The sequence below is a fragment of the Cupressus sempervirens genome, chromosome 5 (genome assembly GCF_028749045.1).
Source record: "Cupressus sempervirens isolate cs-2001-9-10 chromosome 5, ASM2874904v1, whole genome shotgun sequence".
Classification (NCBI taxonomy): domain Eukaryota; kingdom Viridiplantae; phylum Streptophyta; class Pinopsida; order Cupressales; family Cupressaceae; genus Cupressus; species Cupressus sempervirens.
Genome location: NC_143122.1, coordinates 1009124844 through 1009140886, shown reverse-complemented (window position 1 = coordinate 1009140886; position 16043 = coordinate 1009124844). Strand labels below are relative to the sequence as shown.

The window sequence follows — 16043 nt, the reverse complement described above, 5'->3', positions numbered from 1 at the left end:
TGAAGACCTGATTGATTAGATTGGTGAATTGGAAGATTACTTTGAGCTTTAGGATATTGAGGATCCACTCAGAGTAAGGTTAGCATAGACTAAGCTGAAGGGACATACTGCTCTTAGGTGGAAAGAACTACAAAGAGATAGAGCAGAGAAAGGTGAAATGAAGATCACTAGATGGAGGTTGATGGTGACTAAGTTGAAGGCTAAGTCCATTCCTGCTAATTATGAACTTGAGTTGTTTAAGTTGTTGAATTTGAAGCAAAAAGATATGACTGTGAAAGATTATACTGAGGAGTTCTACAAGTTGACTATTCGGTCTAGGCATAAAGAATTGTTAAAAGAGAAGGTAGCTCGGTATATTGATGGTTTGAGATTCAATATTCAGGATGAGGTTGGTATGTTGAATATTTCTTCAGTTGAGGATGCTTATTAGTATGCTTTGAGAGCAGAGGAGAAGCTAAAGAGGAAGAATCAAGGTAGTTCCTAAGGGTGGGAGAAGCAGGACAACTCAACACAAGCTAAATTGAAAGTAGAAGATGAATCAGAACCTATTGAACAGAAAAGGAGGATAGGTGGAGGTGGGTTCAGAGGTAATTGTTTCAAGTGTGGTCAAGAAGGGCATAGATCTTTTGAATGTCCGATTGGAAGGACAATTGTTGTTGTGAATGAGGTTGTAGTCCAAGATAGTCAACCTAAGCAAGGAGAGAGTTTGCTAGCTCGACAAGTATTGGTTGGTGAGAGGACATTGGATTCTTGTTAGAGGACTAGTTTGTTTAGGACTTGTTATAGTCTAGTGGCAAAAGTTGCAAGGTGATTATGGATGGTGGTAGTATTGATAACCCTGTTGCTAAAGAGATGGTTCAGAAACTTGGTTTGAAGAGAATAAGACATCCTTATCCTTATAGGATTGGCTAGTTACAAGGTGAGCATGCTTTGGAAGTGAGGGAGCAATGCCTTGTTGATTTACAGATTGGGTAGTATAAGGATCAAGTGTTGTGTGATATTTTAGATATGAACAGTTACTTGGTAGACCTTGGCAGTATGATTGCAGGGTTGTGCATGATTATGTTAGGAATGTGTTTACTGTTGAGAAAGGTGGTAGGAAGTTTTCCCTGATTCCTTTGTACAATGAAGAGCTCGATAGGAGGAACCTGAGTATTGGCAACCGAGTTGAGTTGGCAAATTTCGAGAAGGTTGGAAATAGACCTATGGAACACATAGATGTGAATTTGAAGAGCTAGAGCTGTAGCTTAGGAACTAGAGGATCTCTTGGTGGACCTGCGAGTACAAGTCTGGATTCTTCTTGGTGTTCTTATCCACTTGTGTACCTGGACTGGCTGAGATTGTTTTGTAAGTTGGATCTTGTCAGATCTTGCAGAACTAATTTTGTACTTGTTGTTTGTATTTGGCCCTAACCCGAAAGGCCTTACAACCGAGCATATTGCATGTAGTCAGTTATATTTTATGAACAAATTATTGTAAATTGGTATCAGATCTTACATTGTTGCTTCTTACTATTGTGTTTCCACTGTGTGGTTATATTGCTGGGGGCTAGGACATCTCCTTTGGGGATTCTCCTGCCTTGTGTTGCGTCACAAAAGAAAGAGGTCATTAGCAGATGAAAATTTGTATGACATGGAGGAATGCTATTCAACTAGTGCATCATGGTTGTATCGATATCAAGAAATCTTACTATCAATTATTTCCAATGTATACAACATTAATAATGAGATGATGTCTCATAAAGTTTTAAAGGATTTAATTATCGACCACCTCATTGCCTTGAAGGATGTGGGATGGGACATTTAGAGGGAGGACACAACTAGTAAGGAATCACAATGAAATTACTTATGAATCTGCACAATGTAAAAATTAATGAACCAACTCTGCAAAGTCAAATCTGCACACCACTTGTTTGGGCAACGATAATTTGATAACTATTCAACATTTGCATTTTGTTCTATAATATATGATAGATGGCTAACAATGTCCCAATGTCAATCTTTAGGTTTCCAACTCTTGGAACCATTGATCACAATAACCATATGGAAGTATTTTAGATTAGAAATGCCTACATCATAATTATACACTATCATATTTTAATATTATTTTTTAATTCTTAATAATTTATAATATTAAGTTTTTAAACAATATAATATATAATAATAATAATAATTAATAATTCTTAATTCTTAATAATTTTAATAACCCAATGCAATATTGTAAACCCCAAAGTCTCTTAAGAAAATATCCGTTCTTCAAGGTGATGTAACGTCGTTATCGGAGGCATTCACGAACTTCATATTTGAATTTGAAAAACGTTTTTTCAAATTGTTTCTCCAGTTTTGGAACTGTTCATAGGAGAGTGGAGAAAGGATGCCCAATTGTCTGAATTGGGGTTTCTGATGGGTTTTCCAATTCACATTTTCTCCTTTTCTTGAAACCATTTGGTCCCCAATTCAAGTCGGTCTGATTTGATCTCCATCTTCCCCTTTATAGTTGGCGTTTTGCGATGATTTAATTCAGTACTGTCTATATTATCTCTTTTGATTTTTTTTCGGAAAGTTTCTGTCTCTTCAACGTCTTTCTTGGTGGGTAATTGAAATTTAATATTTTGTAGGCGAAAAATTTGGATGTCGATTTTGTTGCTGTCTTGGGCTTTTTAGTACCATGACAAGTCGAGTAATTTAGCCATATTAGGCAATGTGTGATTCTGGCTGAGAGGGTCTGCTAATCACGCAACAATGGAAGATGCTACATTGTCTCGGCAATACAATTCGCAGCAGCAGCCACAGATGTACAATAATGGAAGGGGAAATGTTGATCAATGTGACAGGAATTATTCTCAGCGACAACAAGAACAAGAGGATTTGGCCAAAGACATTAATGATATCGAATTAGAACGTGCCTTTGATCTAAATGCTCTTGTAATTTTCTTATAGTTAATTCCGTGTTAAAGTTTCAGCATTTTTTATTGACATGTTCTGATTTAGCGTAATTATTTTCCTATTAAATTAGCCCTGTCAACAGAAATACTTGATAACCACAGGTGGGCATATCAATGTGATGTGCTATCGATTTATGAAGTTTGAAAAAGAGCATTTTTTTAACCCTCCTTGGTGATGCATCACTTGTTTTCGAGGCTTTTACCTGTAACTTTTGCAACTAGTCACTTCCAGACTATCATATTAGAGTCTTTTTTTAAAAGCTGATAACTAGTGATATTTTGTTATTTTGGATGATGCCGTAGTTACTTATTTAGTGTAACAATGAATTTCTTTTTGCCAGTATCCGCTAGCTTGTCCAGGTATAGTTTTCGAGGCTATATGGGTTGGTGCATGCGTTCACTATTAGGCCTCTTGTATTAGATTATGTTTTGATGAACAATCTCTTGGTTTTTATTCAATATAAGAACTAGTATTCTTGATATTTCTCTGGAGGTGATTGAAGGGCGTTGGTTGACATTGCATGTACCCAGTTTTAAGGCCACCAGTATTGGGGTCTGAATTCATACAAATTAAAAAATCATTTTCGTTGGATGATGGTCTGTTGTAGGCTAGATTGATCTGATCTCAAATTATGAAGCTTTTATTGTACTCATGTGCATACAATCTACATTGTAAGCAATCATTGATCATGGACTTTTTAAGTTCTTACAGCCATTACAAACGAACAATTTGAATTTGCACCATACTGCAATTCGAAATATATTATAAGGATTTTTTCTGTATATATCCATATGCCTTTAGCATTGGGGTATGTGTTTATAGACGTACCCAGGTAAATGCCATCAGGAAGAGTGTCAATATTTAGACGTATACCCTGTTCAAGAACATTAGAATTAGAGTTATTGTTTTCTGAGTTGTGGTTTTATTCTCTTGGGCCTATTTTTCCAGTTGGATTGAAACTAATTTTGTGCATACCTTTGATACTGGTAACACATATTAAGAACACACGAAGTAATTGTAAATGGAGATTATTATTTGCCTTATTCAAGGCATATTATGTAAACTTGGACTCAACTTGTGCTCCAGGCCAAAATTTATTAACTTGGAAAAATCTGGCCAACTTAAATGTGATTTAGTTTTTCATTTTTTATCGTGGAATTTTTTTAGGCAAAATACAGCTACAAAATATATCAACCGAGTTTAGTGGGGAGTCTGGGGACAGCACCCCTTTTGGTGTTAAGGGGCAGCACTTCTAGTCGGGTATTTGAGGGAAATACTCTTAATGGGCGTATGAGCAGCTCTAGTGGGCTTTGGGGGTTTCACACCTAGCTAGTTGCCTGTTGTGATATATAGCAGGATCAAGGGGTGATGCCTCTGCCACCAAGCCCAAATGAAGACCTTCAAAACCACACAGAGCTTTATGGTGCACACCATTTACATAAATATTTAAATGGCAAAAAAAATGTCTGTCAAGCCAAAAGAAAACATTTTTGATTTGTAGCACGAGTTGCAGTGACAGGCTTTAGTACCTTGCAAGTATTTTCCACAAATTTTGGGCACACTCACCAGAAACTTGCTGACAGAAAGTCATGAGTTTACTCAGCAAAAACTTAGGGCACAAAACTAATGATGTGATCAAGTTTGCACACAATGTTTCAAGTCTGTGCACATAGAATCCAAATTTAGATTAGGGAGGATCGTGTGTCCAATTGGACTACCTACTAGAAGTACATGTAAAGTATTTGACAATTGCCAAAAAAAACACAGTTGTTGATAACCAGTAACAACTAATTTCTGACAACCATGCACAAGCTCAGAAGTGATTAATACATAGTTGGACACAAAAAGACTAAAACATAGTTGGACACAAAAAGACTAATAGACAGTTGGACACAAAAAGACTAACATGACATCAAATCAAGCTAGAGCGGCATCATTCCCTTGAAAAAGAAAAGGCGGAATCTAAGTTGATAAAGAGAGAGTAATATTATTCAGATCATGTATATTAGGGAAGCTATCAATATTTTTCGGTGGCATTAACAACATAATCAAAGCCTAACTTTTTCTCAACAAAATACTAATGCAAATTCTTGGAATGCTAAACTTCTAATGTGTTACTTTGTTGGAAGTAGAAGGGAGAGCTTACTAATTACACATTGATGATCATCACATTGAGAATGTTGGTTAGGGTAGAGGGAAAATATTTGCCAGTGGCTATGCAACTTAATGAATTCCTGTGGATTGTAGATGGGGGTGAAACTAGAGTATTCCATGGCATGACTTCCAAAACAATTGATTGAAGTGCCTCTTCTTGCATGATTCTGAAGTTGATTGTGCTGTTGCAGCAATCTTTGTTCAATGCACAACCAGTTGTACACCAGAACTTTGTCTTTATACAAAAATAATTGCAACAGTGCAATGGTGCCATAAATGTCATTCGTGGCTTGTGTGTTCCTAGGACTAAAGGAGTGCAGAGTGGTAACAAGTGACTCAAACAATTCAAGAAAGTGAAATTTGAACAGGAGCATAGCAGTATATTGAATTCTAGTTGGAGGACTAGACCATACAATGTAAGAAGTGAGCTTCGGTTGAGTGTGGCATAGATATCCGTTAAAGAGCAAAACAATTTCCACCATATGAAGGGTGTATTCATAGTGGATTGCTTGGCCAAATGCTGAGGATCAGTTGGCTATCCACCAAAGCAACTATTAGATCTGATGATAGTGCTTTTCTTTTTGTGGTATACAATTGAGACTCTTTCAACAATTTTTAATACAAGAGCGGTGTAGGACATAAACTATAGTTCCTTCATATTCTATTGAATACAATATTCTAGACCTAGGGCCGGAAAATCACTTTCATACCTTTCAATGGGAGAGCCTTTATTTATTTTCTTTTCAACCCATTGTAAAATCACATGTCCTCTACTTTTAAATTTTTCTTCACATGTGACTTGTGTTGCACCATTGTACCATTGCAAATTGGGACCACCACTTTTCACTGTTAGTTATAGGGTTTTGGCAGTAGAGTGTCAGTACTGAGCTTCAAAGAATGTTTTGAGTTTGATGAAGGATCTTTAAGTAGATATGTTTACACTATATCATCAATAACGGGTTACAATCAGGTTTTAAAGATTAAGACCTTTCACATACATTCGAAATCATCAATAACTGGTTACAGTATAGGAAGTGGAAGTAGATAAATGGTGGTTGTTTTCATTCATTTTTGCAAACCAAGGATAAAATTTAAGTAAAATAAAATGTTACATAAACATGTTTTGTGAACCGTTTCAACATCTTCACATTTTGCCAATGCCTATGAAATTATAACTCCAACTCAAGAAATTGTAACACTGTCATTTTCTATTAGATGCATGTGCAAATTATTAAGTAGCCATCAAGATGTTTTTTGCGGCTAGTTAAGCTTAACCTATGGCAGTTATGGCATTAACTTTACATTTGTGTATAGCTGCTATGAGTTATATTGGATTTTCATTGTATTTTATTTGAATGTTTATTAATGCATAGCTCTAGGAACACCCTCTCAAGTTTGAGTTGAGCTCAAAGAGTAGGAGAGATCCCTCACTCTCATAGTTAGCCTTTAACCACCCTAAGTGTAATATCCCGTGCCCAAATTGACTGATTTTAGCTCAAGGACTATTGTCAAACACTTGTATGCTGCCTTTCTCTTTTCTGATTTTTTGTGTTTTAGATTGTTTGATATAGTTTGAATGATGCTAAAAAATTTAGAATGCTCGCAAATGATATTACAATGCCTCTTACAATGAACTAATATGCAAGTGCAGTTCTTTTTGGTATTTTTTAAATGCATATACATGGAAACTAGATATGGAATGCATACCTACAACCAACTGACATTTTGATAGACAATTGGCATACAACTATTATGCTGATCATATATACTATTAGATGGACATTTCATCAAACAAATGGTATGCAACATATATCTCCTTTATTGAATTCATTCCCATGTAAAATGTTGCTATGAGTTTGCCAAGACAAATGGGCTTACAATAATGACTACCATAATGCCAAATCTGATTCTGAATTATCACTTACAACAACAAAATTATATGCCTAAAATTACAATGCTAACTACTAATAGCTGCAAGAGGAACCTAATAATAGTGATGCCCAAGGATGGAGATGAAAGTTGCAACTGGAATCAAGCATAAATATTGTAGCGCAACACTGCTCACGCGTACTGTAGCAGCCAACAATAAATGTATTCTCCAATTTAAGCACAAATAGAACTCTAGAATGAAGCTCTCTTGAATGCCAAATTTAGTGGATATTTCACCACCTCAAAAGGTTGCAACACTGAAGAATTGATGCTCTCCAATAGCTAACTGAAATTAGAAACCCTTAGTTTCTTCTCCCAAGTTTATATCAAATGCAATTGACAATAATCAGATGCCTAGCACTGAAGCTTTCGCCTCTATTTATTCTTTTCCCTCACCCTTCTAGAAGGAAATAAAATGTTATTGAATTGCAGTCTATAGAAGCTTCCCCCTTTCCAAGGCAATAATTAGTTGTACTTTTAGAAAATGCACTCTCTAGAAGCTTCCCGCTTTCCAACACAGTAATTAGTCGTGCTTCTAGAAAATTAAATTAATTAAATATAAAGTCACCTTTTAATTTTTATTTGTTTAATGACTTTATAAGAAATTAATTTAATCAATTTCTCTTTATTTCTCCACTTAACCTTCAGAGAATGTAAAGGCTAAGAACTCCACTGAGATGCTAAAAAGATGGGGACATTATAGTCCGCCCCTCTTGAAATTGCTTGTCTCTAAGCAATCTCAACTCTAGATGTTGCAAAATTTCTTCACTCTCCCAAGTGGCATCCTCGACTAGCAAGTCCTTCCACTTCACCAAGTACTCCTTGATAGTACATCTCCTCAAATTCCTCTTCCTAAACTCAGTGATATCGTTTGGTAGTAAAACCAATTTCCCCTCATCGTCCAAGGGTGGAAACACTGTAGAAGGAACAATCTGACGTCCTAATGCCTTTTTGAGACGTGACACAGATAACATATTATGGATTGTGCTCTTTGCCAGCAAATCCAACTCGTAAGCCACCTCTCCCAACTCTCCTGATCACCCTAAAAGGCCTATAATAACATGACTTAATTTTTTCAGCACCACTCTTCTTGAGGGTGGACTGGCGGTAAGGTTATAGCATCAAATACACCATATCACCTACCTCAAAAGTCCACTTAGTCCGCTTCTGATCAGCATATTGCTTCTGTTGATTCTGTGCTTTAGTGATATTATCCTTAAGAGCCTTCACAATGTCCTAGCTTTCCTTTAATAAGTCTCCATCACTGGGCACTGTACTATCTCATAAAAACAAATCCATGAAACTGGGTGCCTCATATCCATATAATGCCATGAATGGTGACATCTAGATAGACATGTGATAAGTAGAATTATAACAATATTCACATAGATATATCCACTTAACCCAAGCCTTATGTTGTCCTGCTATGTAATTCTTGAGGTATCCCACCACCCATTTGTTCACTATGTCTATTTGACCATCTGTCTGGGGGTGCTAGCTAGTACTCGGAGTGAGTTCTGTCCCTCACAATTTGAACAACTCTTGCTAGAAGTGACTCATAAACCTGCTATCCCTATTGTTGACAATGCTCCGAGGTAAACCATGCAACCTAAATAACTCTTTGAAGAATAAATTTTCCACCTGTGTAGCAGTGTATGTAGTGTTGATTGGGAAGAAGTGGGCAAACTTTGTAAGCTAATCAACGACAACATATATACAGTCTCTACCTTGGGCTCTCGGCAATCCTATGATGAAGTTCATGGATAAACATTCCTACTTCCTGTTAGGAACCGGAAGTGGCTTAAATAAGCCGGTTGGATAAGAGTGCTCTTGTTTATTATGCTGGCAAGTATTGCAACAGCTCGTCTTTAAGCCCTTTCCAAGAAAAATGCTCATGAATCTGCCGGGAGGTTTTGTAAAAACTTGGATGTCCTGCCATAGGTGACTCAATATAAACTCTCAACACCATCCTCTTCATCTTTGACCCTGGCACCAAATAAATGCGCCTTTTGTAAATGATGATGTCATTCACAAGGGTGAAATCACTATTCTGGATCAATCCATCTATGAATCTCGATGCTCATGTACCCTTTGCATACTCTACAAGGATCAAATGTCTCCAATCCTTTGATATATCGGTCATCAAGCTCAAGTGGGGTCTTCGTGACAAGGCATCTGCTACTACATTTTGTGTCCCCTTGAAATAGGCAATATTAAAATCATATGCTTGTAATTTACTTACCTGTTTTTGTTGCTTGCCATTAAGATCTCACTGCCCCAGGAAATGTTTCAGTCTATTATGGTCAGTTTTTATGTTGAATTCGCTACCCACTGAATACTGCCTGAATTTGGCCAAAGCATGCATTATGGCCAACATTTTCTTATCATAAATGCTAAAGCTCATCTCAGCCCCCCTGAGCTTCCTACTCTCATAAGCAATCAGGTGCTTCTCCTGTATAAGCACCGCTCCAACACCTTCACCAGATGCATCATGATGCAACTCAAAAGGTTTGCTAAAATCTGGTAATGCTAGCACTGGACAAGAAGTCATCAACTCCTTGAATTTATCAAAACACTCCTGTGCCTCAAGAGTCCATAAGAAAGCCCCCTTTCTCATCAAGTCCATCAAGGGTGCTGCATGCCTGGAATATCCACTAACAAACCTCTTGTAGAACCCACACAACCCCAAAAATCCTCTCAATTGTGTCAGGTTCACTAGAGTAGGTAACTTAATAATAGCACAAATCTTTTCAAGATCCATGCGTACTCCCTGAGCACTAATAATGTGACCCAAATATAATAACTTTGATAATCCCAAATCACATTTGGACTCCTTTGTATACAAGGACTCCCTGCTCAGAATGCTCAACACAGTGTCTAAGTGCCACACATGCTCATCCCATGTCTTACTATACACCAAGATGTCATCAAAGAAGACTAACACAAATTTCCTCAGTTGATGCGGAAAAACCCTATTCATTATGGACTGAAAAGTAGCTGGAGCATTAGTTAGCCCAAATGGCATAACTACAAACTCAAAATGGCCACAATAAAATCTAAATGTCATCTTCTCTATATCTTGCTCTCTGACTCGGATCTGATGATAGCCTAATCTCAAATCAATTTTGGAGAAGAAACATGCTCCATGTAACTCATCTAATAACTCATCAATTTGTGGGATGGGGTACCTATTTTTTATAGTCTTCTTGTTCAGGACCCTGTAATCTATGCACATCCTAAGAGTTCCATCCTCCTTCTCCACCAAAACTACAGAAGAAGTGAAAGGTGACTTACTTGGTCTAATGTGCCCCATAGCCAGTAGTTCTTTGATGGTTTTCTCGATCTCATCCTTCAATCTCTTTGGATGCCTGTAGGGTGTGATCATGATGGGTTTAACACCCTCCTCTAACTCAATAATATGCTCAATACCTCTATCTGGAGGTCTATCTGGTGGTATTTCACTGAAAACCTTGTAGTTCTTGATTCTCAGGTCCTATATGTCTGGGTGATATTCTGATTTTTGCTGCCCCTGTGATGGCATTAAAGTGCAACAGGCTGCCCACTCAACCTGGTCATGTCTCGACAAGCTCTCCATGTGTCTGCAAGACATCATCCTAAACCCATCGTCATGAATGGCCTTAAGTATATGGGTCTTCCCCTCTGACCGAAGCTTCATCTCCATATCTCTCAAATTGAGAGTGAACTCCCCTATGTCATGTAATCAAGTCATACATGTAATCAAGTCATACCCAAGATCAAATTTGTATCACCCATGTTAACAACATAAAAATCTGCCTTAAAATCAAAATTGTTGATCTTTTGGGGTGGACCTATAATCTTCTTGTCACATTTGAGGATGTAGCCATCAGCTACCCTCACTCTCAAACCCTCAAATTGCTCTGTCTGTATCCCATGCCTCTCAATCAATTTGGAATCAACAAAATTGTGAGTAGCACCTGTATCAAGCAAAGTAATAACTCACTGACCAGCTAATACCCCTCTCATCCTGAATGATCCCTCTTGTTGTACGCTAGTGAGATGGACCTGCTTAAGTCTACCCTCAGTCTTCTCATCAAATATATCATCTGTGCCTTCCTTTTCTTCAATTGATTCCTCATTTTCAGATTGCTGGACTAAATTTTCAGAATCAAAATCCTCATAATAAGTCCACATAACCCTGTTTGCTTTCCCCGTTGGCCTCAAAGGTCAGTCATGGTTCATGTCATAGGGTCCTTTACAATAAGAACATAGTTTTTTCTTCCTTAAATCATTCAGTGTCTCTCTATCCAAAGGAGTAAATGATTTATCTTTATTTTCAGTTTTTGTTTCATTCCTCTTAGGTTTCTTGAAGAATGGTTTGTCTTTGCTAGATGATGTACCCTTTGACTGAAATTTATTTACCAGGGCTGCTTGTTCCATACTTCTAGCCTTCTTAATCACTTCTTGCAGGTTGAATCGATTAAAGGCTTTTACCCAACCCTTTATTGGTTTGGATAATCCCTCCGTGAACAAAAGAACCAATCTCCTACCTGATATATCTAGCACCATAATAGATAGCCTCTTAAAGTCACTAATGAAATACTGCAATCTGCCTGTCTGTTTCAACTGTGCCAACTCCCTGAAGTAGAATTCTGGATCCTTCTCATTAAACCTCTCTACCAACTTGTTCATGAAGTCTTGATATGAAGTCACTTGGTTATGCTGAAGGGTAACCATCCCATGGTACCACCAATCATGTGCAGCTCCCTCTAAATGTAGTGTGGCATATTTTATCGCCTCCACTTTTGTCATAGGCCTAGTGCTAAGAAGGTATCAAGGTTGTGAATCCAAGCTTGCACTGTCATTTTGCTACTTCCATCAAATGTAGTCAAGGAAAGCTTCCCTGTAGCCTGCTTGAATTCATTATCCTTGTCACAAGGTCTCCTATTCTGTTTGATTGCATGGAAGTGTTCTCTTCTTTGGTTCACAAACCTCTCAAAAGTCATTCTCTTCCGTACCTGCGATGCAAAAATTTGTATTCATCATTAGCGGCCATAAGGATATCTGCAAGTGTCCCATCCTCAGCTTCCTTTGTTGGCTCTTGTACTGGTTCCTCTCTGACAAAGGTAGGACGTATGGGCCTGTCTACTGTTCTAGAAAGAGTTCTATGAGCTCTAGGTGATCCCACTGCACTCCTGTTATCCCCTTGTTCTTGATTTCGTCTGTCTTGTGGGTTCATGTGCTCAACCATGGTGGTGAGTTCTTGCAAAGCTTGAGCCATCCGCTCTTGTCCTATAATCATTGCTATGAAAAAAATTCCCTTGTTTCCTAATCCTCATTCCTATTGTTTCTTGGTGGGCTACGCTGTTGCCTATCACCCATGTTGTCTGGCTGTCTATCAAAATCTTGTTCCCTGTTAATCAAAGCTCTCTTGCGAGTGTAAAATCTTTGAGAGCCAACCCCAGATGGTTGCATGTGATTGCTAAACCCTCAGGATGGCAAGATTTAACTCTGATACCAAATATCCCTTGCCCAAACTGATTGATTTTAGCTCAAGGAATATTGTCAAACACTTGTATGCTGCCTTTCTCTTTTTTGATTTTTTGTGTTTTAGATTGTTTGATATAGTTTGAAACTTGCTAAAAAATTTAGAATGTTCGCAAATGATATTACAATGCCTCTTACAATGAACTAATATGCAAGTGCAGTTCTTTTTAGTATTTTTTTAATGCATATATATGGAAACTAGATACATAATGCATACCTACAGCCAACTGACATTTTGACAAACAATTGGCATACAACTATTATGCCGATCATATATGCTATTAGATGGACATTTTGTCAAACAAATAGTATGCAACATATGTCTCCTTTATTGAATTCATTACCATGTACAATGTTGCTATGAGTTTGCCAAGACAAATGGGCTTACAATAATGACTATAATAATGCCAAATCTGATTCTGAATTATCTGTAATGTCCCCTTTTTAGCATTCATAGCATGATGTTGTCGTTAGCCTATTTCCCCAAGGTCCCGTAGGCTAACCAGGACATTAAAGGGGCTTAGAGGCCATTTGGCCTAGATAGTTTCAGTTGCAGGTCTTTCTAAGGGGTTTTGAGGCAACTTTGGGCGTACTTACTATTTATAGTAAGTCATCTTGGACATGGGCGGACATCCAGTGGCAACGGTATGTCGATGGTAATTGTTTAAAATCGACAAGAAGACTTTTTTATCATTGATAAGATTTGTTATGCATTGATAAAGCTATTTTATAAAGTTAAATTTAAATATTTAAGTTTATTAATGCATAGACTATAGTTTGTGGAAAATATTTAAATTAAAAGAGTCCCCTTTATTTTATAACACATTGGAGACATAAGTTACATAAAGGGAGTTATGTTTTATCCCACATTGAGAAAATGAAAGATGGAGCTCTTGTGAGAACACTATAAAAGAAATGGAAGAGCTTCTTTTATGCACGGTTGGAAATATCAAAGAAATTGGAAAATTTTCTGGAGATTATGTCTCAATAGTTTGAAGGACAAAATCCCTTTAAGCTGGAAATCTTGACGCCATTGAAAGATATAGTCTTGAAATTCAACAGGGTAGTAGTTCGAAAAAGCAGATACGAAAAAACAGCCCAAAAAAGTAGGTGGAAAAAGCCATCCGTAAAAGTAGTTCAAAAAGCAGATCCGAAAAAGCAGTTCGAAAAGGCAAATCGGAAAAGCAAAGCAGAAAGGGCAGCATTGAAGAAAATTTATTACAGCCATCTACAACCAGGTTCCTTTATTAGTATTGCTTTCTTAGGTGTTATAAGTTTCAACTGTAAGCGTGCATTATACCAGCATTATCATTTTGTAATCCATGCAAATGCCAAAAGTCTTGGCCATATTTCATGAGCTTTGTATTAGAAATTTCATTGCAAATTAAGAAGATAACAGTTGCTGGTGTCATTTAAGCAATTCAATATCATTATTTATCAGCTAGTTAGTTTGCATACCAACTGTTTGTAAAAATGCCAGTTGGCTGTAGGTGTTCATTTCTCATGCTTAGATCATATATATGCACTGAATATTGTCAAAATTAGTAGCACACTCACGTTAGGTCATTGTGTAGTCCATTTGGAGTCTTCTAGCACAAGATTCTCATTGATGCAAATTGAAAAAAGAGTAATTTAATGCCAGCTGAAATACTATATCAGTCATACGTCCCTTGGATGTGAATTGTTTGATGAAATTCCTTGAGCTTTCATCAGCATTTTTTGAGAGCAGATTTGTGGAGGGCCATTACAGTGGTATCAGAGCTTGCTTGCAAAGTGTTTGACGAAATGTCAAACAACTGAAGTATAAAGATCTTTGGTGTTTCAAGAAGTTATAACCTATTGGGGTCATTACATTATCAATTACAATAACAAAATTATATGCCTAAAATTAGTATTACAATACTAACTACTAATAGTTTCAAGAGGAATCTGATAATAGTGATGCCCAAGGATGGAGATAAAAGTTGCAATCAGAATCAAGCATAAATACTGTAGCGCGGGTATTGTAGCGCGACATTGTTCACGCATACTGTAGTAGCCAACGATAAATGTATTTTCCAATTTAAGCACAAATAGAACTCCAAAATGAAGCTCTCCTGAATGCCAAATTCAGTGGATATTTCACCACCTCAAAAGGTTGCAACACTAAAGAATTGACACTCTCCAATGGCTAATTGAAATCAGAAACTCTTAGTTTCTTCTCCCAAGTTTATATCAAATGCAATTGACAATAATTAGATGCCTAGAAATGAAGCTTTCGCCTCTATTTATTCTTTTCCCTCACCCTTTTAGAAGGAAATAAAATATTATTTAATTGCAGTATCTAGAAGCTTCCCCTTTTCCAAGGCAATAATTAGTTGTACTTCTATTAAATGCACTCTCTAGAAGCTTCCCCCTTTCCAATACAATAATTAGTTGTGCTTCTAGAAAATTAAATTAATTAAATATAAAGTCACCTTTTAATTTTTATTTATTTAATGACTTTATAAAAAATTAATTTAATCAGTTTCTCCTTATTTCTCCACTTAACCTTCGGAGAATGTAAAGGCTAAGAACTACACTGAGATGTTAAAAAGATGGGGACATTACACTAAGTCTGTTGACGAGTATATATTTACATCTTAAGACGAATTCCCTAGCCTTGAAGGTGGAGAAAAGCTCTAGCATTTGGGAGAGTGGTTTTGGGACCTTACACAACTTTCCACATGCATTAGAGTATATTGAAGACAACGTCTTATATTTTGCGAACTTAAGAATTTCAATTACAGCATAGCTTTTTGCAACTCCAATGATCTGCAAACTTGTGGATTTAACAAGTAGAAATGCATGTATTTCCAAGATTGTGCATGAACTATGAATCTCGAGGCCGTTTACTTAGCATAAAGAGACAAGACCCAAGAAAAGACAAATTGACTTTTTGAACCATAACATAGGATTTTTTTATGAAAGGAAGGATTGAAATTTGTTAGGAATCAATGTTAATGCTCACATGTATTAAAATTATAGTGTCACAAATCACATGGCAATTATAGGTGTGTGAGAGTAATTAGTTGGGATTGTATTTGAGTTGTTAGAACAACTCATTATATGATTAGGGGTTCTTCCTATAATGTAGGATATTAAACTCCTATATATTTGTGGAATGTATTAGGTGATGAAATACAATAAATTTTTTATATGCACTCCGAAATAGAGTCTTGAATCTCTCATAAAGAGGGTTTGAAATATGAGCTTCTTGAATCCTCTTGGTTGTAGGACTAGAATAGAATATGTGCATGGAGATTTCTGTTTTTTGTTAGAAGTTTGCAGAAATTATTTGGCAGATCAAATCCTCACATATATAAATTGAAGAGTCGTTAATGATTAATTCGAAGGTCTTGGAGTTGCCTGAATTGCCATTGCCAATTTTGTGAAGCCTCAAAGAGTAGACTGAGTTTGGTCCGGCTAAAGTAAATCATGGTGAAGCATAATACTGTTATGCCCAATGGG

General features: G+C 36.8%; 1 protein-coding gene across 1 annotated transcript in view; it reads left to right on the top strand.

Moving 5' to 3' along the window:
• The first annotated feature begins 2252 nt into the window (after window positions 1–2252).
• Window positions 2253–16043, top strand: part of LOC149559354 (cysteine-tryptophan domain-containing zinc finger protein 7-like) — a 33550-nt gene continuing 19759 nt past the window's right edge. Inside the window, exon 1 of the mRNA XM_089828400.1 lies at window positions 2253–2924. Coding sequence (XP_089684526.1) covers window positions 2742–2924 — 183 coding nt within the window. The 5' untranslated portion in view covers window positions 2253–2741. The remainder of the gene's footprint in view (window positions 2925–16043) is intronic.